Source organism: Pistacia vera, unplaced genomic scaffold (genome assembly GCF_008641045.1).
Source record: "Pistacia vera cultivar Batoury unplaced genomic scaffold, PisVer_v2 Contig524, whole genome shotgun sequence".
Taxonomy (NCBI): domain Eukaryota; kingdom Viridiplantae; phylum Streptophyta; class Magnoliopsida; order Sapindales; family Anacardiaceae; genus Pistacia; species Pistacia vera.
This window is the reverse complement of record NW_022196362.1, coordinates 891,038-911,984: the sequence shown is the minus strand read 5'-3', so window position 1 is coordinate 911,984 and position 20,947 is coordinate 891,038. Positions and strand designations below refer to the sequence as shown.

General features: G+C 34.9%; 3 protein-coding genes and 1 pseudogene across 3 annotated transcripts; 2 read left to right on the top strand and 2 right to left on the bottom strand.

Annotated features, from left to right (window-relative positions):
- The first annotated feature begins 120 nt into the window (after nucleotides 1-120).
- LOC116106849 (receptor-like protein EIX2) lies at nucleotides 121-1,975 on the top strand. Its single transcript, XM_031393155.1, has 3 exons — nucleotides 121-1,069; nucleotides 1,179-1,319; nucleotides 1,464-1,975. Exons 1-3 carry the CDS (start codon nucleotides 121-123, stop codon nucleotides 1,973-1,975), a joined length of 1,602 nt encoding a protein of 533 aa, XP_031249015.1.
- Nucleotides 1,976-2,011: 36 nt separating this feature from the next.
- LOC116106848 (receptor-like protein EIX2) lies at nucleotides 2,012-3,010 on the top strand. Its single transcript, XM_031393154.1, has one exon. The coding sequence runs from the start codon at nucleotides 2,012-2,014 to the stop codon at nucleotides 3,008-3,010; it is 999 nt and encodes a 332-aa protein (XP_031249014.1).
- Nucleotides 3,011-4,646: 1,636 nt separating this feature from the next.
- Nucleotides 4,647-10,188, bottom strand: LOC116106903 (WD repeat-containing protein 91 homolog). The gene is given in 13 exon segments (XM_031393211.1): nucleotides 4,647-4,766; nucleotides 5,041-5,168; nucleotides 5,321-5,585; nucleotides 5,658-5,742; nucleotides 6,770-6,832; nucleotides 6,907-7,001; nucleotides 7,083-7,185; nucleotides 7,623-7,717; nucleotides 7,871-7,929; nucleotides 8,600-8,901; nucleotides 9,001-9,142; nucleotides 9,583-9,705; nucleotides 9,787-10,188. Coding segments are annotated over 13 exon segments (1,971 nt in total). The 5' UTR covers nucleotides 10,178-10,188.
- A 2,728-nt stretch (nucleotides 10,189-12,916) lies between these two features.
- On the bottom strand, nucleotides 12,917-18,538 carry LOC116106847 (annotated as a pseudogene).
- Between the last annotated feature and the right edge of the window lie 2,409 nt (nucleotides 18,539-20,947).

Sequence of the window (20,947 nt, the reverse complement as noted above, 5' to 3'; positions counted from 1 at the left end):
TCGAGAAACACACGGTAATTCACTGCTTTATAATGCATGTGGTGTTTCAGAAATATCACCACACATTCATATTTACTGCTTGAACTTCACTGTTGGAGTTGCTGCTTGATTTTGACGATGATGTCAGGTGGCAGGTTTCCTCAACATTTGCTTCTGGTTCTGGTTATGGTGATTTTGTTCGTTGTGCGTCAAACAGTTGCTGATTCAAACATTATAACGTGCATAGAGGAGGAGAGAGAAGCACTGCTTGCTTTGAAACAAGGCCTGGTAGATGAACGTGGCTATCTCTCTTCATGGGGAAGTGAAGATGTTAAAAAGAATTGTTGTAACTGGAGAGGAGTTCAGTGCAACGACAGAACTGGCCATATAAACAAGCTTGATCTTAATATGTGGTCCGATCCCTCGCGTTTGAGAGGTACAATTAGCTCTTCTCTGCTTAAATTGCATGATTTAAGTTATTTAGACTTCAGTTTCAATGATTTTGGTGGAAGTCGAATCCCTAAGTTCATTGGTTCCCTCAGCAAATTGACTCACCTTAGTCTCTCTTCTAGTAATTTTGGTGGACCAATTCATCGTCAGCTTGGAAATCTTTCAAGTTTGCAATTTCTGGACCTTGGCGATAATGATGGTTTATCTAGTATTGGAAACCTTGAGTGGCTTTCTCACCTTTCTTCTTTGAGTTATCTTGACCTGACTTATAGCAACCTTAGTAAATCCAGTGATTGGTTTAAGGTAGTTAAGAAGCTCCCTTTCCTGAGAACCTTGAATTTAAATGTTTGTAATCTTCCACCGATCATTTCTTCCCCTCTGTCACTTGTCAATTCTACATCTCTTCTGCACCTCGGTCTCGGTTTCAACGCTCTCACTTCCTCAATGTATCCCTGGTTGTTCAACTTTAGTAATAATCTTGATTATCTTGACCTTGGCTCCAACCAATTACAAGGTTCCATTCCTGACGCTTTTGGACACTTCACTTCGCTAACAGAGCTTGTTCTTGCTTATAATCACCTTGAAGGTGGAATTCCAGAATCCTTTGGGAATATGTGTCGCTTACTTTCATTAGATCTGGGTAATAATAATCTTGGAGGAAAAACTCTCGAAGTCTATTCGAAACTTAATTGTTGCGTGCCCTGAAGGCACTCTGGAGGGCTTGTCCTTAAGTGACAATAAATTCATAGGTTCAGTGCCTGATCTTTCAAGATTTTCGTCCTTAAAAGTACTACAACTTGATCAGAATCTTTTGAATGGGACCTTAACCAATAGCATTAGACTCATGAACAAGCTTGAGGTTTTGCTGCTTGGTGAGAATTCATTGGAAGGTGAAATCACAGAAGCCTTTTTCTCCAATCTCTCCAACTTATTTTTATTAGACTTAGCTGGTTACTCTCTTGTTTTTTAACTGAGCCCTAACTGGATTCCTCCTTTTCAACTGAGCATTATAAGTCTTGCCTCTTGCAAGATAGGGCCTCATTTCCCAAAATGGCTTCAAACTCAAAAACTTCTTGATACTCTAGATATTTCCAATGCTGGAATCTCAGATATTTTACCTGAATGGTTTTGGGATCTATCCTTTGAACTAAATGAATTAAATCTCTCTCACAATCAGATCAAGGGTAAACTTCCAAATTTATCTATGAAATTTAATTCTTCTTCAATTTCGGGAATAGATTTTAGTTCAAATCATTTTGAGGGTCCAATTCCAGCACTTCCTGCACATATATCTTATGTGGATCTGTCCAAAAATAAGTTTTCGGGAACGATTTCTTCCTTATGTTTAGCTATTGAGAATTTGGTTTACATCGACATCTCCAGTAACCTGCTATCTGGAGGGGTTCCAAATTGTTGGAAGCAATCCAATTACTTAATGGTAGTTAATTTTGCAAACAACAATTTCTTTGAGAAAATTCCAGACACGATGGGCGCCCTAAGTAATCTTCAAACATTGAGTTTACGCAATAATAGCTTCTTTGGATAATTGCCTTTGTTTTTAAAGAATTGTACAAAACTAAGAATGCTAGATTTAGAAAAGAACGCATTATCAGGAAGGATACCAGAGTGGATAGGGGAAAGCCTGCAAGATTTAATTGTTCTTAGTCTGCAATCCAATAGATTTTTTGGAAACATTCCCCTCCAGCTATGCCATCTAGCAAACATTCAGGTCTTGGACCTTTCTTTAAACAATATTTCAGGAACTATACCAAAATGTATCAACAAGTTTTCTGCCATGACTCACGAATGGGATACCAATGCCACCCTCACCACCGACTATATCCCCTCTGGAATTACTTATCACCTCGGGATCTATGAGTATTTTAACAATGCAGTGTTGACATGGAAAGGAAGTAACTTCGAGTTCAAGAATACTCTAGGATTGGTAAAGATCCTTGACCTTTCAAGCAATATACTAAGTGGAGAAGTTTCTGAAGAGATTATGAGTCTTACAGGATTGGTTGGCTTGAACCTTTCCAGAAACAATTTGAGTGGAGAAATCACTTCAAAAATTGGTTATTTAAAATCATTGGATTTCCTTGATTTATCAAGAAATCAGTTTTCTGGTGAAATTCCTCCAACCCTTTCACTAATAAGTGGTCTTAGTGTCCTTGACCTTTCAAATAACAACTTGTCAGGCAGAATACCATCAGGCACCCAACTCCAAAGCTTCAATTCCTCAACGTATGGGGGGAATCCCGGTTTGTGTGGGTTGCCACTTCCAACTAAGTGTCCAGGTGATGAATCAGCTCAAGGTTCAGCCACAAATAATGGAGGAAAAGAGGACACAACCACTAATAATGGAGGAAAAGAGGACACAGACGCTCCAAAAGACGACCTATGGTTTTATTTGAGTTCGGTAATTGGTTTTGTAGTAGGGTTTTGGGGAGTTTGTGGGACTTTATTGTTCAAAGCTTCGTGGAGACATGCCTACTTCAATTTCTTGATTGATGCGAAAGACTGGCTTTATGTTACAGCAGCTGTTAGTATTTCCAAACTGCGAACAAGGCTTAGTTTCTAAATCTTAAGTCCTTTCAATTTAGTGTTTTTGTGTATATATTATTACAACATTTCTACGTAATTTGCTTTTGAATTGTGACCTGTGAAAGGGAGGGGATTGCTGCCTTTTCCGCCTCTCTCTGCCTATTGAATAACAAGTACAATATGGAAATGCAATTTGGTATTTATTTTTATAGTAGTAAATTGATATATATATATATATATATTCCTTTGGCTCTTTAGTTTTGAGCACAACAAGTATGTGTTCTGTTTTTATTGTTGAATTACATGATTAGTTTCACTTTCAGGGTAATTTCCAAAAACCTCTCCTGAGGTTTAGGAAAAATCCAACAAAACCCAAGTCTACTATGAAAAAATTGAGATCTTCCCTCACATTTGGGTTTTTTCTCGGATATCTCCCTTGACCATAATTAAATTATATAACGGCAAAAGGTAAACTGATTTGACAGAACTACAGAATTCCCCTATAATTATCACTTACATATTTTATATAATTAAAAGAACTGATAAAGAAAAAGAACATCCTCACCATATCTTAGCCACCTTCTCCAAATCCAAAAACCCGATTTCCTTCTCAAGTGAAAAGTTATGATCAATGATTTCCCTTTATCAGTGAAAACGAAAGTCTTTTGGTTAAGTTAATGGGTTATGTTCTTATTTATTTTCAAAGCTTAGATACACATGATTGAACACGTTGTGCTTCTGTTGAGGCAGGCCGCAGGCAGCACCTTAAGGACTAGCATATGGTCAATTGGTCATTAACAGAACAATGGCTCATTTTTTCTTTATTTTTAATTTATTTTCCAGAATATCATTGAAATTACATCCATAGCCTTCATGACCATCCTTTACCATTATTTAATTGACATCGTGAGAGACATTTGGGATAAATCATAAGACCCAAATGTTAGGAAAGGTCTGAAAAATTTCGTTACAAATTGGGTTTCGTTGGGTAAGTACTTGGAAATTACCCTAGTTTTTTTTATTGTCTTTTGTGTTGGATGCTGTTTCCGGCAGCAGCTATTAAGCCTCTCGAATGTCATTCTTACAGTTAGTTCTTCTAGAACGTAGTTCATTGTAATCTTGATGGAGTTATATTATATCATCTTAAAATTTTCAAAATAATAATAAGAAGAAAAGTTTCGGTAACGTTCTCGGATTTATGAAGGTGAGAATTTAATTACAAGTCAAAACTATCCCTTCTTCAAAATGGGTCAGCACCGAACCTCTCCAAAAAGTATGTTATTGCGGCAGATTTCTGCAGTTTCTTTACCTATGTAATAATCACTTACCAGAATAGCCTTCAAATTAAGAGAGTTAAAAGTTTGTCACAGAAAGATAATAGGTAGGAGAAAACAGGCGAAGGTAGAACCCTCAACTAGCAAAGATGGGTCAATGAATTACAACAAAGAATGAATGATGCATTATAACTTTATAATATTCAATGAATTACAACTAGGGAAAATTCATCCTATCCGGTCATAATACACACTGCTAAAGATGCATCCTATGTAACACAAGCTGCTCAAAGGTACTCTGATGTGAGAATTTCTGTCAGATCACAGTCCGAGAAAAATTCACTCCAACTTCTAGCTGACCAAAAATTATGTTAAAATAACATGTAAAATTGAGACACATTAGAGAATGGGTGTTACTCTAACTGAGTGATCAGCTGAGCCTGTCAGAAATACAGGCAAGGTTGGGTGCCAATCCACTGTGTGGGGAAGAGTTCTGAAACCGCTAGCATGACCTCGAACCTGAATCAAATTAATTGGAAAAAGAATAATAATTACTTTATCATGAGAGCACCGCCTGAATCTATAATAGTAAGCGGGCTACCCGGCAGTCTGGACTGCCCACAAAGTAGTAATCAGTTTGGCCACAAGTCAGCGACTTAATCAATGGTCTAGAGATTGGACATTCAGTATCAATTTGCATGCAAACCAAAAGTCTCAAAATGTAGAAAAGAGCCAAACATAATGCAAGCGGACATGTATTTATGTGTTAATAGTGTACAAGAGAGAGAAAAACCTGATATATCGGTGCCCTTACTGAACCCGATGTTACCAATAATCTCCTCCCATTGGCATCCAAAGCCATCTCATGTCTACAATGTTTTGAGGTCTCAGGTTCAAAGAACCTACAAAGTATAAAAAATGCTGATTTAACAAGGCAAATATACGAAAAATGTGCAAAAATGAAAACATGTGATATTATAAACCTCTCTTTTTCAATCTCTCTTTTTCATGTGAACATGTGTCCTTAACACGTTTATCAATCTGAGTTGGATTCAGTAACCTCTAATTTAGACCTAATATCAAAATGCCATTGTTGTAATTAAATTTGTACACCTGTCAACATTAAGGGAAAGCATGAGTAACAGTGGATGAGACATTTATGCTCACATTTCCCCAAAACCATTAGGTACTTAACAATTGCATCAAACACTATAATTGTAAAAGGATACCAAACATGTGGATCATTCTATCAACTGCAGCAGCTGCTAGAATCTTTCCGTTGTGACTGAAGCAAAGGGAAGTTATTGCTGGTGGATCTTCACCAAGAGGAAGGACTGTCTTCATAGAAGCGAAAATTCATTAAGGCACAAACTGGCAACAGTATCACAAAAAGAAGTTCAGGGCACATACCATAGCTTTCCATGTTTTCATGTTCCAGACAGTTAAAGAAGCAACCCCCCAAGTATCAGTATAATTTGAGCAATATGAGCCGTAGCTGCAAATTAATATTGATCAAGATCGAGAGACCATATAGTACTTATGCATGAATGATGAATCTCTTAAAACAATATGTGCAAAATAATTGATGTTCTCATATAACACCTCACCAGGTAGAAACATAATTTAACGATCTAAATATTGCAATTAAGCAGATTGTTAACTGCTCACCCATACCCATATATCACAACTTTTTTTTTTTCTAGTTGGCAGAATGCCCTTTTCCTTAAGCAATTCATATTTATACGGCCAAGCAAATGCAATCATCAGTCCATGTATACAGAACCACTAGTTGCAAGTCTGATGATACACCCATAAAAATAAATTATCATTATCCTCAATCTTTCTTTTACAGGAAACAAACAGTTATATTAGTACTTCAGAAAGTTAAGTCTATTGTTTGATTCATAAATTATATTTGTACCAGAACAATTGCAGTGAGCTTTTATTCCAGTACACAAATGTTTCATTGTTCAATCTTTGATGAGCTCTCAAAAATGTAGCAAGGCAGCTGGTCAGCTCAACTCATCAATTGGGGGATTCCAAGGATGGCTGACCCATCAAGTGTCCAAAAATTACCATAAGCAGACCAGAGTCAGCCACATCAATAGATTCAAACAAATTATCATTAGTTCAAATCTTAGAGGCTCTTTGCTAGATGTATTCGTTAACACTATTATAAGAGGGATGAAAGGCCCTTATTCCAACAGCTGAGACTATCAGATTCATGTGAATCTTGTGTTCCAGGCATGGGATAGAATTTAGTTTCTGCTTTTAGTTGGCAAGCTAAGTAAAAATGGGATATCAACTACAACTAGTAGGAAGAAAGGTTCAAAATTAATTTGATTAGTAAAAAACATGGAAACCAAAATACAGAAATTATCAATTATTGTATCCATGAGTAGAAAACTATTATCAACAAGAAACTTGCCAGCGAACACTTATAAAGAATAGCATTCATACATACAGACTTTATTCAGGTAAGATCAGAAATACTTAGTTGAAGATTGAGATTGAACAAATACCCTCTGGATGCTGCAGCAGAAACAAATATCGGTTCTACTGGGCTGCACTTTAGGTCCAAGACACTGCAGCAAAACAAAAATGTGAATCAGGAGCATAAAATATTTTGATCTTTATTTGCACACAGTTGTCAAAGTACCTAGGAAATGCTTCAGTTTTATTGAGATCACAGACAACTCTCTTAGCATCAACATTCCATGCTTTAATGCCTCCATCAGCAGTGCCAATTAGAAGCTTTTGTCAAAAAGAAAATATAACTTAGAAGCTGGAACTAGTAATCTCAAAGAACAAAACATATAATGCCACATCATGTACCAAGCGGTCAGATTTACATTCCCACTCAAGCGACATAATCTCTGCCCCACAGTATATTGTTGCATTTCTAGAAGCTGGAGTTGACGAGTCATAAGTCCATATCCTTAGTTGTATATGCATAAATCCAAAAGTAGTAAGTAAATTAAATGCCAAAAAAATAATCAAGTAGTTTAAGAACAACTTTAAGTAATTAAGGCATGCCCAGGTCTCCTCGAGCATGTTTAACAAATTAGGTAGTTAATTAATGTCACTCAAAATCAGGTGTTAATGTTGAAATATTGAACAACAGTCAGAATTAATCCATTTGAACAGACCAACTAATTGAAGTGATCAAACACAAAGGGAAATTTTGATTAAATCATTACAGGCACAAGTTGGACAACCCATTAAGCAAAGTGAACACCCTAGCAGTCTCATGCTAGGACCACCAATGTACCACTTATATATGGACTATGCATTCTATATAATTAAGCAGCCCGAGGCCGTCAGAGAACCTTGTACAGTTAACCTTTACATATATCACCTACTTCCATTAAGTACCTGACAGTGCCATCCACAGAAGCACTAGCTATATTGTTTCCAGATGCAGAAAAGAGGCAGCAACTGATAGGACTGGTCTGGCCCAAAAATCTCTTCTAAAATAACATGGTAAGAAAAATTACACATACACAGTCACAAAATCAACCAGAAATCTTTCACTAGCAAATGAGTAACAAAATGCTGAAAGAAGAAAACCAAAATTCAATGTGAAAACATTGCACCTAAAATAATCTTTTAAAGCAATTTACCTGGAAATCTACTTTCAATTCTGGGAATTCTTCTTCTCCCAGCATTTCTCTACCATTCTCTGCCACATAACATTCCACAATTATTTGTACTAACTATAAGTTCCTAAATCATATACTGCAACCTATTGACCTATTCAAGACACAAGGATAAATTCAGTTTCGCAGCAAGACAAAAATAGTTGTCCATGTACCTTCAATAGCCATTTCAATACCTTCAATAAGTGATTTCCTATACTTCTTGCTTAAAGCTACTACAAAAGAACCCAGACTCAAAATTAATAAATTCAATTTAATATCTTCAGCTCTTCCAATAGACTACCCCAAATGCAACCTTCTCTTGCTTTTTAAATCTAACACACACCTACTTGCTTATTTCCACAAACATCATATTTTAAATTCTCTACACATGATAGAATAAACAGCACTCAGTTATTTAATTGAATATTAACATCTGATCTATACTCAATGATTTATTCGAATTTTGGTAGTTTGTACAAGCATATTTTCCTTGCTTTCCACCATCACACCTAGACACCCTCACCCTTGATGCACTTAAACAACAGTCATGTCAAATCTCAGTTGTCTATAATTGAATTCTCTGAATATCAGAGAGGCAACACCCTTGTCATTTAAGCAAAGCAATTTCCTTAGGCTGCCTGAAAGATGGTGCTCAAGAATTATTTCACTATCATCAACTCATAAAGGCAACCAATAAAAACAGTCACCTACCACTGTAAGGAATATTGTAGTACATTTGAATGGAATCACCAGCTCCAGCATCTTCAGCATCAAGAGTTGAACGAGAACTTGAATCATTTCCAGACTTGGATCCAGTAAGTCTTGACAAAACTTTGGGAGGTAGACCAGTGGCCAATTCCTGACCAGGTTCTATCTCATCCAAATATGTTATAGCAGTAGAAAAAGCTTCTTGACTGTTTGCAGAAAGAAGAACATTTTCTTCATGCAAGCTACTTGATGGAGTAGAACACTGAGTTTGTCTCGGGCTTGCATCCTTCATTGACTCAGAATTACTGGCATTATTAGATGCCAAAATAATATCAGCTTCCTTGAGAAGAATGCAGTAAGCAGAACATCAAAGTCCCAAGAGAAAAAATAAAGATAGCTCTTACTTCCTTAACCGGTTTAACTGAGACTCTTTTTCCTCCAGTAAGGCCTGAAGTTGTGACAGCTTAACATTAAGTTGTTTGATGTCCTTTTTGAGACGGTTTACAGTGTTCTTCTCTGAACTGATCTTCAAGAGGGCAGGGAGACTTAATTTAGTTAAGGAAAAATTCTTACAAATCCAATCAGAAAACATATCAATTTATTGTCAAGAGGTGAAAATAGCTACATGATCATAATTGTGTGACAATTTGTCTGAAATTAGTTAAGAAAAAAAGTTATCTTCTGGCTTTGGATAGAAAAGATGGACAAATTTGGGACACATGTATTAGATACCAAAAAAAAAAAGTGTCAACCACCAGACACAAGACCCCTTCTTTTACACAAACTTCATTCAAAGTATACGTAAATTCATGACCCTCAATAGTGAGGATATTTGGGAAAATAACATTTTCTATGAAGAAGGATTTAAGATTGTAGAACAACTGAACTCAACCAACCAATTGAACTCTAGACAGCATGTATATGGAGTCAAAATAAAATATCAAAACTTCACAGTATTTCAGCCAATATTCATGTCAAAAGGATATGAATTCCGTTGAAAATCTCACTAAAAAAATTCGTCACAGAAAGTCGCAAGGCTTTAACCCATTCCTTTGAGAAATATATGCGAAACTGAGGATCCAAGCTTGGATTTTTTAAATAAGGAATGGCTACATTGCACACCCATGATCATCAATGAATGATAAATTACTGCTGGAAAACTCAATTTCAAGAATAAGAGACAGACCCACCAAACCATGGAGCCCAATCTTGGCCCCTCTGCAGCAAATCATTTCCATTAATTCCAAAAAACTCTAAAACTTTGTCTTTTCTTCCTGATTGTAAGGCATGAACAATATAGTAGCGTAGAATAGCGACCTCAAGTTTTGATAGAGTAGCAGTAAGTACTGTCTCCGATGCTGACGAAAAGCACTTCTTGAAAAAACACAGTACACTAACCAATTATTCTGCTTGAAACATGGGAATATATACCAAGAAGATTAACTCCAATATCTTATCCACTTGAAACCCTTTGCCTATATCTGTGCTTAACTCAGTCTCAAGAGCTTGCAAAGTATTTGTAAACCCTCTAAAAACAAGAAACTCTATCACCAGCTCCTCAGCATATCGCATGTTCTCCATCTTATCATGCCAGACCTGTAATCATAAACATAACTTCAAGTACATAAACTACAAATTCATAGTCCACTATAAATATCTCTTGAAAAAAAACACCATACAGATACAGTTTTGTCTGGAACTGTCCTCTTGCTACTTATTTCTCTTTTCACCAGCACTTATCACATGTTTTACAGACTATCAACGGTAATTTTATACAGGAGATACATATATGCCCATAAGTTCAATTACGAAATGAATTACTCACAGGACCCTAATAATGCATTTCTTTCTGCAAGTACTTAATAAATTCTAGCCAAAGCATAATAACATAAATAATAATAGATAGCATATAGAATGCCTATTTGCAAATGGATGATACTCTAAGACTAGTGCTAGAAATACTGAGACTTCTTTCTTTCTTCAAGAAAAAATGTTTATCTAAATGAGGTGCCAATTGGTGATAAGTGCCATACAGATGCATGCTTGTTGCTCCATACAGGAGATCATTGTATGAAGGTTAGCGTAATATAAAGGGACATTTCATTGAGCTCCTCAAATGGTTTAAATTACCCCAAAATTTGTAAGATCCTCTCTAAAATTTTACACAATTTCCCGACAAGGAGGTCTCTGCTCATTTTCCAAACAAAGCCATCCGCCAAAATTCAACCAAATCTCAGGATATATATTAAATTTACATTAAAACTAATAAGTAAGAGGTGAGATATATGGCACACCAAATGCCACATCAGTGAAAATATTATCAGTAAATATCTTAGTACATTTGGCAAATTTCCAGTACACTAGTACAAAAATTTAAAATTTAAAATAAATTAACAGGAAAAAAAGTGCCCGTTCTAGTGGCAATTTTTTGTTAACAACAATTATAGACAGTAAATATTACAAAATTATGCAAATCCGCACTTACAGGCTACAGCAATGCAAATCAATATTTCAAAAAATTGATCATAAACCAGCAACATGCTGGAAATTCACTTGCCATAACATGCGAACTAATCAATATCAGAATTCAGTAATTGCTTCATTGAAAGCACACAATTTCTTTAAATGGAGCAGAAATCACCTCGTTTTATGTCGAAATTATATAAAAATGAACTAATTGAAACAAAAAAAAAAAGCAATTAGCTCATGAAATAAAACATTTAGGGTTTACAGTAACTAGAATTTCATGCGGTTGAAGATACATTAATCAGAAAAAAATATGTAAAAAAATATAAATATATCATAAAATAAAAATGCTATAAATCTGTGTACCTTATATAAGTGGAGAGGAATAGTAAATAAAAAGCGAACCGATTTCTTCGAATTGGGTTTTCTGTACAATCTTGGCGCTTAAATTTTTTATGCCTTTTTTAAGCTAAATTACGATGCTGTTACTTAACAGCGTGGTTGTGTACTTGTGTCGCAGCTCCAGTCAATCACTTCACGCCACGTCATAAGATCTCCTTCTGGCCTTCTCTCATGATTTTGGCTGTATTAATGGGCTGGGTCGGACTTCTAATTGGGCTGTTGACAATATCTGGGCTCTATAAGCACGGCTTTGTTTAAGTTTAAGTCCACCAAATCCATTATTAATAATGCTATAGAAAATGTAATTTTAAGTATAATAAATGACAGGAATTACTTGTTTTAATCTTTGATAAAATGTTATTTTTAATCGCTTGCACACACAAATAAAAAAAAAAAAAAAAATTATTTATATTATAACTATGTGTTCTTAAAGTATACGTTAAGAAAATAAATGCATCGATATTATTCAATGTGTCTCGAAGAAGTATTATTAAGGAAATACTTATATAAATACTTGGATTAACCACCATTGAATGGTCTAGTAGTCAACTAGGATTTTTAGGTATATTATTCAAGAGGTTTTTAGTTTGATTCACTTTGACTGCTAATAAGGATAGTAACTGGAACTTTTATCCAACCAATAATTCCAAGATTCCAGAGGATTGGTTGAGGTACGTGTAAGTTGACCCAGACACTCTTGATCAAAAAAAAAAAAAAAAAACACTTCGATTGCAAGAGTAACACAACTTGAGGTCCTAATTATATCATAAATCACATGGATATTGTTGTGTAACGCAATTTAATAATTATCATCATACTTTTCTTATGATTTTTATTGTAACCTTGAATTCTTAAATTTTTTTGTGTTCCTGTGTCTGCTTTATAGTAATCAACATGAGAATAGGAATTTTATTTTCAATCCCATGTCTGGTTTAACTATTTTCCCATTTGGGCATGAAATAAGTCTCCTATTATTTAAAAAAAGGGTAGTGTCATTCCTCCCACATTTGGGAGGATTGCTATCTATTATTAGTAATGGGATAATAAAATGTTTACTTTACCCCTTTCTATATTCTAGTTTCCCATTTTATCAGTAAGAAAATTAATTTAAAATTTGATTTTTTTAATTTAATAATCATTTTTTTAAATTAATAATCAAAATATTTATTGTTTTGCCACTGTCATCAGTCATGTTCCTAGTTAGGCCCTACGCCGAAAAAGTCATCGGTCGGCGACTTAACTTCACTTTATAATATTCAATGAATTACAACTAGGGAAAATTCATCATATCTGGTCAAAATACATACTGTTGAAGATGCATCCTATATGACACAAGCTGCTCAAAGGTACACTGATGTGAGAATTTCTGCCAGATCACAACTGGAGAAGATTTCACTCCAACTTCTAGCTGACCAAAAAATACGTTAAAATAACATGTAAAATTAAGACACATTACAAAATGGATGTTACTCTAACTGAGTGATCAGCTGAGCCTGTCCGAAATACATGCAAGGTCGGATGCCAATCCACGGTTGCTATAGCTGCAGTGTGGGGAAGAGTTCTGAAACCGCTAGCATGACCTCGAACCTGAATCAAATTAATTGAATAAAGAAAAATAATCACTTCATTATAAGAGCATCGCCAGAATCTATAATAGTCAGCGGGCTACCAGGCAGTCTGGACTGCCCACAAAGTAGTAATCAGTTTGGCCACAGGTCAGCGATTTAATCAATGGTCTAGAGATTGGACATTCAGTATCAATTTGCGTGCAAACCAACAGTCTGAAAATGTAGAAAAGAGCCAAACACATTGCAAGCAGACATGCATTTATGTTAATGGCGTGCAAGAGAGAGAAAAACCTGATATATCGGTGCCCTCACTAAACCTGATGTTACCAATAATCTCCTCCCACTGGCATCAAAAGCCATCTCATGTCTACAGTGTTTTAAGGTCTCAGGTTTAAAGAACCTACAAAATATAAAAAAACACTGATTTAACAAGGCAAATATACAAAAAATATGCAACAATGCAAGCATCTGATATTATCAACCACTATCAATCCAAGTTCAAAGTATCATGAATGGATTTCAATTGTTTCCACTATCATGGACTAAGGTTTTAAAAAAAATTTGTTCAAAAGTTGTAAACATCAAAAGATTTACTTGTTATCTTTAAATGATCAAAAAAATAAAGAAAAAAGAAAAAAAGGATTTTATTTTCTTTTACTTCTCAAAAGTCAAAACTGCAACTTCATATGTCAAAATGGGTACGCAAATTGTATATAAAACATTCAGAAATGCTAAGGACACTGTATTCATTCTCTCTTTTTCATGTGAACATGTGTCCTTAACACATTTATCAATCTAATTTAGATCTATTGTCAAAATGCCACTGTTGTAATTAAATATGTACACCTGTCAACATTAAGGGAGAGCATGAGTAAGAGAGTGTATGAGACATTTTTGCTCACATTTCCCTTAAACCATTAGCAACTTAACAATTACATCAAACACTATAATTGTAACATGTGAATCATTCCATCGATTGCAGAAGCTGCTAGAATCTTTCCGTTGTGATTGAAGCAAAGGGAAGTTATTGCTGGCGGATCTTCACCAAGAGGAAGGACTGCCTTCATAGAAGTGAAAATTCATTAAGGCAAAAACTAGCAACAGTATCACAAAAAGAAGTTCAGGGCACATACCATGTCTTCATGTTCCAGACAGTTAGAGAGGCAAACCCCCAAGTATCAGTATAATTTGAGCCGTAGCTGCAAATTAATATTGATCAAGGTCATCTCTTGCATTCAAATTAAAACAAAAGGGATAAAGAGAGACCATAGAGTAATTACGCATGAATGATGAATCTCTTAAAACAATATGTGCAAAATAATTGATGTTCTCATATAACACCTCACCAGGTAGAAACATAATTTAACAATCTAAATATTGCAATTAAGCAGATTGTTAACTGCTCACCCACACCCAGATATCACAACTTTTTCTAGTTAGCAGAATGCCCTTTTCCTTTAGCAATTCATATTTATATGGCCAAGCAAATGCAATCATCAGTCCGTGTATACAGAACCACTAGTTGCAAGTCTGATGATACACCCATAAAAATAAATTATCATTATCCTCAATCTTTCTTTTACAGGAAACAAACAGTTAATTAGTACTTAGAAGTTAAGTCTATTGTTTGATTCATAAAATATTTGTACCAGAACAATGCATGCGTTTTATTCCACACAATGTTTCATTGTTCAATCTTTGATGAGCTTCAAAAATGTAGCAGGCGTGGTCAGTCAATCATCATTGGGGGATTCCAAGGATGGCTGCCCATCAAGTGTCCAAAAAGTACCACAAGAGACCAGAGTCAGCCACATCATAGATTCAAACAAATTATCATTAGTTCAAATCTTAGTGGCTCCTTGCTAGTGTATTCGTTAATACTATATAGAGGGATGAAAGGCCCTTATTCCAACAGCTGAGAATATCAGATTCATGTGAATCTTGTGTTCCAGGCATGGGATAGAATTTAGTTTCTGCTTTTAGTTGGCAAGCTAAGTAAAAATGGGATATCAACTACAACTAGTAGGAAGAAAAGGTTCAAAATTAATTGGTTAGTAAAAAACATGGAAACCAAAATACAGAAATTATCAATTATTGTACCATGAGTAGAAAACTAATATCAACAAGAACTGCCAGCGAACACTTATAAAGAATAGCATCATACATACCGAACTTTATTCAGGTAAGATCAGAAATACTCAGTTGAAGATTGAGATTGAACAAATACCCTCTGGATGCTGCAGCAGAAAATATCGGTTCTACTGGGCTGCACTTTAGGTCCAAGACACTGCAGCAAACAAAAGTGAATCAGGAGCATAAACTTTTGATCTTTATTTGCAAACAGTTGTCAAAGTACCTAGGAAATGCTTCAGTTGTATTGAGATCACAGACAACTCTCTTAGCATCAACATTCCATGCTTTAATGCCTCCATCAGCAGTGCCAATTAGAAGCTTTTGTCAAAAGAAAATATACTTAGAAGCTGGAACTGATAGAACTATGATAATCTCAAAGAACAAAACATATAATGCCATCATGTACCAAGCGGTCAGATTTACATTCCCATCAAGCGACAAATCTCTGCCCCACAGTAATTGTTGCATTTCTAGAAGCTGGAGTTGACAGTCATAAGTCATATCCTTAGTTGTATATGCATAAATCCAAAAGTAGTAAGTAAATTAAATGCCAAAAAAATAACAAGTAGTTTAAGAACAAACTTAAGAATTGAGGCAGCCCAGGTCCTCAGCATGTTTAACAAATTAGGTAGTTAATTAATGTCACTCAAAATGGTGTTAATGTTGAAATATGAACAACAGTCAGAATTAATCCATTTGAACAGACCAACTAATTGAAGTGATCAACACACAAGGGAATTTTGATTAAATCATTCAGGCACAAGTGGACAACCATTAAGCAAAGTGAACACCCTAGTCAGTCTCATGCTAGGACCACCAATGTATCATTATATAGGACTATGGAATATAATTAAGCAGCCCGAGGCCGTCAGAGAACCTTGTACAGTTAACCTTTACATATATCCCTACCATTAAGTACCTGACGTGCATCACCAGAAGCACTAGCATATTGTTTCCAGATGCAGAAAGCGGCAGCAACGATGGGACTGGTGTGCCCAAAAATTCTCCTAAAATAACATGGTAAGAAAAATTAACATACACAGTCACAAAATCAACCAGAAATCATTCACTAAAGTAAAAAGAGTAACAAATGCTGAAAGGAGAAAACCAAAATTCAATGTGAAAAATTGCACCTAAAATAATCTTTTAAAGCAATTTACCTGGAAATCTACTTTCTTCTGGGAATTCTTCTTCCCAGCATTTCTCTAACATTCTCTGCCACATAACATTCACAATATTTGTACTACTATAAGTTCCTAAATCATATACTGCAACCTATTGACCTATTCAAGACACAGGATAAATTCAGTTTCGCAGCAAGACAAAAATAGTCCTCATGTAACTTCAATAGCCATTTCAATACCTTCAATAAGTGGTTTCCTATACTTCTTGCTTAAAGCTATACAAAGAACCAGACTCAAATTAATAATTCAATTTAATATCTTCAGCTCTTCCAATAGACTACCCCAAATGCAACTTCTCTTGCTTTTAAATCTAACATACACACTGCTTATTTCCCACATCATTTTAAATTCTCTACACATGATAAATAAACAGCACTCAGTTATTTAATTGATATTAACATCTGATCTATACTCAATAATTATTGAATTTGGAGTTTGTACAAGCATATTTTCCTTGCTTTCCACCCCCAACCTGACACCTCACCTTGATGCACTTAACAACAGTCATGTCAAATCTCAGTTGTATATATGAATTCTGAATATCAGAGAGGCAACACCCTTGTCATTTAAGCAAAACAATTCTTAGGCTGCCGAAAGATGGTGCTCGAGAATTATTTCATATCATCAACTCATAAAGGCAACCAATAAAAACAGTCACCTACCACTGTAAGGAATATGTAGTACATTTGAATGGAATCACCAGCTCCGCAGATCAGCATCAAGAGTTGAACGAGAACTTGAATCATTTCCAGACTTGGATCCAGTAAGTCTTGACAAAACTGGGGTAGACAGGCCAATTCCTGACCGGCTCTATCTCACCAAATTGTTATAGCAGTAGAAAAAGCTCTTGACTGTTTGCAGAAAAAAGAACATTTTTCATGCCAGCTACTTGATGGAGTAGAACACTGAGTTTGTCTCGGGCTTGCATCCTCTCTTGACTCAGAATTACTGGCATTATTAGATGCCAAAATAATATCAGCTTCCTTGGAAGAATGCAGGAAGCAGACATCAAAGTCCCAAGAGAAAATAAGATAGTATCTTACTTCCTTAACCGGTTTAACTGAGCTCTTTTTCCTCCAGTAAGCGGCCAGTTGTGACAGCTTAACATTAAGTTGTTTGATGTCCTTTTGAGACGGTTTACAGTGTTCTTCTCTGAACTGATCTTCAAGAGGGCAGGGAGACTAATTTAGTTAAGGAAAAATTCTACAAATCCAATCAGAAAACATATCAATTTATTGTCAAGAGGTGAAAATAGCTACATGATTATAATTGTGTCAATTTGTCTGAAATAGTAAGATAATAAATAAAAAATAAAATTATCTTCTGCTTTGGAAGAAAAGATGGACAAATTTGGGACACCTGGATAGATACCAAAAAAAAAAAAAAAGTGTCAACCACCAGACACGACCCCTTCTTTTACACAAACTTCATCAAGTAGTATAGTAAATTCATGACCCTCAATAGTGAGTTATTGGGAAATAAACATTTCTATGAAAAGGATTTAAGATGTAGAACAACTAAACTCAACCAACCATTGAACTTAGACAGCAGTATATGGAGTCAAATAAAATATCAAAACTTCACAGTATTTCAGCCAATATTCATGTACAAGGATATGAATTCCGTTGAAAATCCACTAAAAAAATTCCTCACAGAAAGTCGCAGGCTTCAACCCATCCTTTGAGAAATATATGCGAAACTGAGGATCCAAGCTTGGATTTTTTAAATAAGGAAGGCTGCATTGCACACCCATGATCATCAATGAATGATAAATTACTGCTGGAAAATCAATTTCAAGAATAAGAGACAAACCACCAAACCATGGAGCCCAATCTTGGCCCCTCTGCAGCAAATCATTCCATTTTCCAAAAAACTCTACAACTTTGTCTTTTCTTCCTGATTGTAAGGCATGAACAATATAGTAGCGTAGAATAGCGACCCTCAAGTTTTGATAGAGTAGCAGTAAGTACTGTCTCCGATGATGACGAAAAGCACTTCTTGAAAAACACACGTAACTAACCAATTTTTCTGCTGAAACTGGGATATATACCAAGAAGATTAACTCCAATATCTATCCACTTGAAACCTGCCTATATCTGTGCTTAACTCGCTCAAGAGCTTGCAAAGTATTTGTAAACCTCTAAAAACAAGAAACTCCTCACCAGCTCTCCAGCTAGCATGTTCTCCATCTTATCATGCCAGACCTGTAATCTAAACATAACTTCAAGTACATAAACTACCATTCATAGTCCACTATAAATATCTCTCTTGCAAAAAAAACACACCATACGATACAGTTTTGTGGAACTTCCTCTTGCTAATTATTTCTCTTTCACCAGCACTTATCACATGTTTTACAGGCTATCAACGGTAATTTTATACGGAGATACATATATGCCATAAGTTCAATTACGAAAGAATACTCACAGGACCCTAATAATGCATCTTTCTGCAAGTACTTAAAAATTCTAGCCAAAGCATAATAACATAAATGATAATAGATAGCATATAGAATGCCTATTGCAAATGGATGATACTCTAAGACTAGTGCTAGAAATACTGAGACTTCTTTCTTCCAAGAAAAAATGTTTATCTAAATGAGGTGCCAATTGGTGATAAGTGCCTACAGATGCATGCTTGTTGCTCCATACAGGAGATCACGTTGATGGTTAGACAATATTAAAGGGACTTTCATTGAGCTCCTCAAATGGTTTAAATTACCCCAAATTTGTAAGATCCTCTTAAAATTTTACACAATTTCCCAACAAGGAGGTCTCCGCTCATTTTCCAAACAAAGCCATCCGCCAAATTCAACAAATCTCAGGAATATATAAATTACATTAAACTAATAAGTAAGAGGTGAGAATATGGCACACAAAGCCACATCAGTGAAATATTATCAGCAAATATCTTAGTCATTTGGCAAATTTCCAGTACAATAGTACAAAAATTTAAAATTAAATAAATAAAAAAAAAGTGCCCGTTCTAGTGGCAATTTTTTGTAACAACAATTATGACAGTAAATATTACAAAATTATGCAAATCCGCACTACAGGACCAGCAATGCAAACAATATTTCAAAAAATTGATCATAAACCAGCAACTTGCTGGAATCACTGCCATAACATGCGAACTAATCAATATCAGAATTCAGTAATTGCTTCATTGAAAGCACACAATTTCTTTAATGGCAGAACACCTCGTTTATGTCGAAATTATATAAAAGGAACTATTGAAACAAAAAAAAAGAATTAGCTCATGAAATAAAACATCTAGGGTTTACAGAACTAGAATTTCATGCGGTTAAAGATACATTAATCAGAAAAAAATGTAAAAAAATATAAATATATCATAAATAAAAATGCTATAAATCTGTGTACCTATAAATTGGAGAGGAATAGTAAATAAAATGCGAACGATTTCTTCGAATTGGGTTTCTGTAGCAAGTATAACGATGACAATCTTGGCGCTTAAATTTTTTATGCCTTTTTAAGCTAAATTACGTGTGTTAACACTAACGGAGTGGTTCTGTCGCAGCTCCAGTATAATCACTTCACGCCACGTCATAAGATCTCCTTCTGCCTTCTCTCATGATTTGCTGTATAAGGGCTGGGTCGGACTTCAATTGGCTGTTGACAAATCTGGGCTATTTGGCACGGCTTTGTTTAAGTTTAAGTCACAAAACCATTATATAATGCTATAGAAAATGTAATTTAAGTATAATAAATGACAGGAATTACTTGTTTAATCAATATAAAATGTTTTTAACCGCTTGCACAAAAAAAAATATTTATATTATAACTATGTGTTCTTAAAGTTACGTTAGAAAAGAAAAATGATCGATATATTTCAATGTGTCTCGAGAAAGTTTATTAATGAAATATTATAAATACTTCATTAACCACATTATGGTCGAGTAGTAGTCAACTAAGATTTTTAGGTGTATTATTCAAGATGTTTGGTTATTCATTTTGATTGTTAATACGGATAGTTACTGGAACTCTTATCCAACCAATAATTCAAGATTCCAAGGATTGTTGGTACGTGTAAATTGACCAACACTCTTGATCAAAAAAAAAAAAAAAAAAACTCATTGAGAGTAACAACTAGGTTTCAATTATCATAATATAAATCACATGGATATCGTGTGTAACGCATTTAATAATTATCATCATACTTTTCTTATGATTGTTTATTGTATCTTGAATCTTAAATTTTTTGTCCTTGTGTGCTTTATGTAATCAACATGAGAATGGAATTTTATTTTCAATCCCATGTCTGGTTTAACTATTTCCATTTGGGCATGAAATAAGATCCTTTATTTAAAAAAGGGTAAGTGTCATTCCTCCAAATTTGGGAGGGCTATCTATTACTAGAGAATGGGATATAAAATGTTTACTTACCCCTTTCTAATTCTATTCCTTTATCCATAAGAAAATTAATTTATTTTTTTAATTTAATAATCATTTTTTAATTAATAACAAAATATTTATTGTTTGCCATTGGCATCAGTAACGTTCCTAGTTAGGCCCTAGCTGAAAAAGTCATGGTCAGCGACTTCACTTCACGCTACCAACATAACTGAACATAGTTGCATG

Coding starts and splice junctions, on each gene's coding strand:
- LOC116106848 (XM_031393154.1), top strand. CDS start 2,012: ATGCTAGATTTAGAAAAGAACGCATTATCAGGAAGGATACCAGAGTGG.
- LOC116106849 (XM_031393155.1), top strand. CDS start 121: ATGTCAGGTGGCAGGTTTCCTCAACATTTGCTTCTGGTTCTGGTTATG. Junction 1,070..1,178: donor CTTACTTTCATTAGATCTGG/GTAATAATAATC, acceptor ATAAATTCATAG/GTTCAGTGCCTGATCTTTCA. Junction 1,320..1,463: donor TGGTGAGAATTCATTGGAAG/GTGAAATCACAG, acceptor CTTGCAAGATAG/GGCCTCATTTCCCAAAATGG.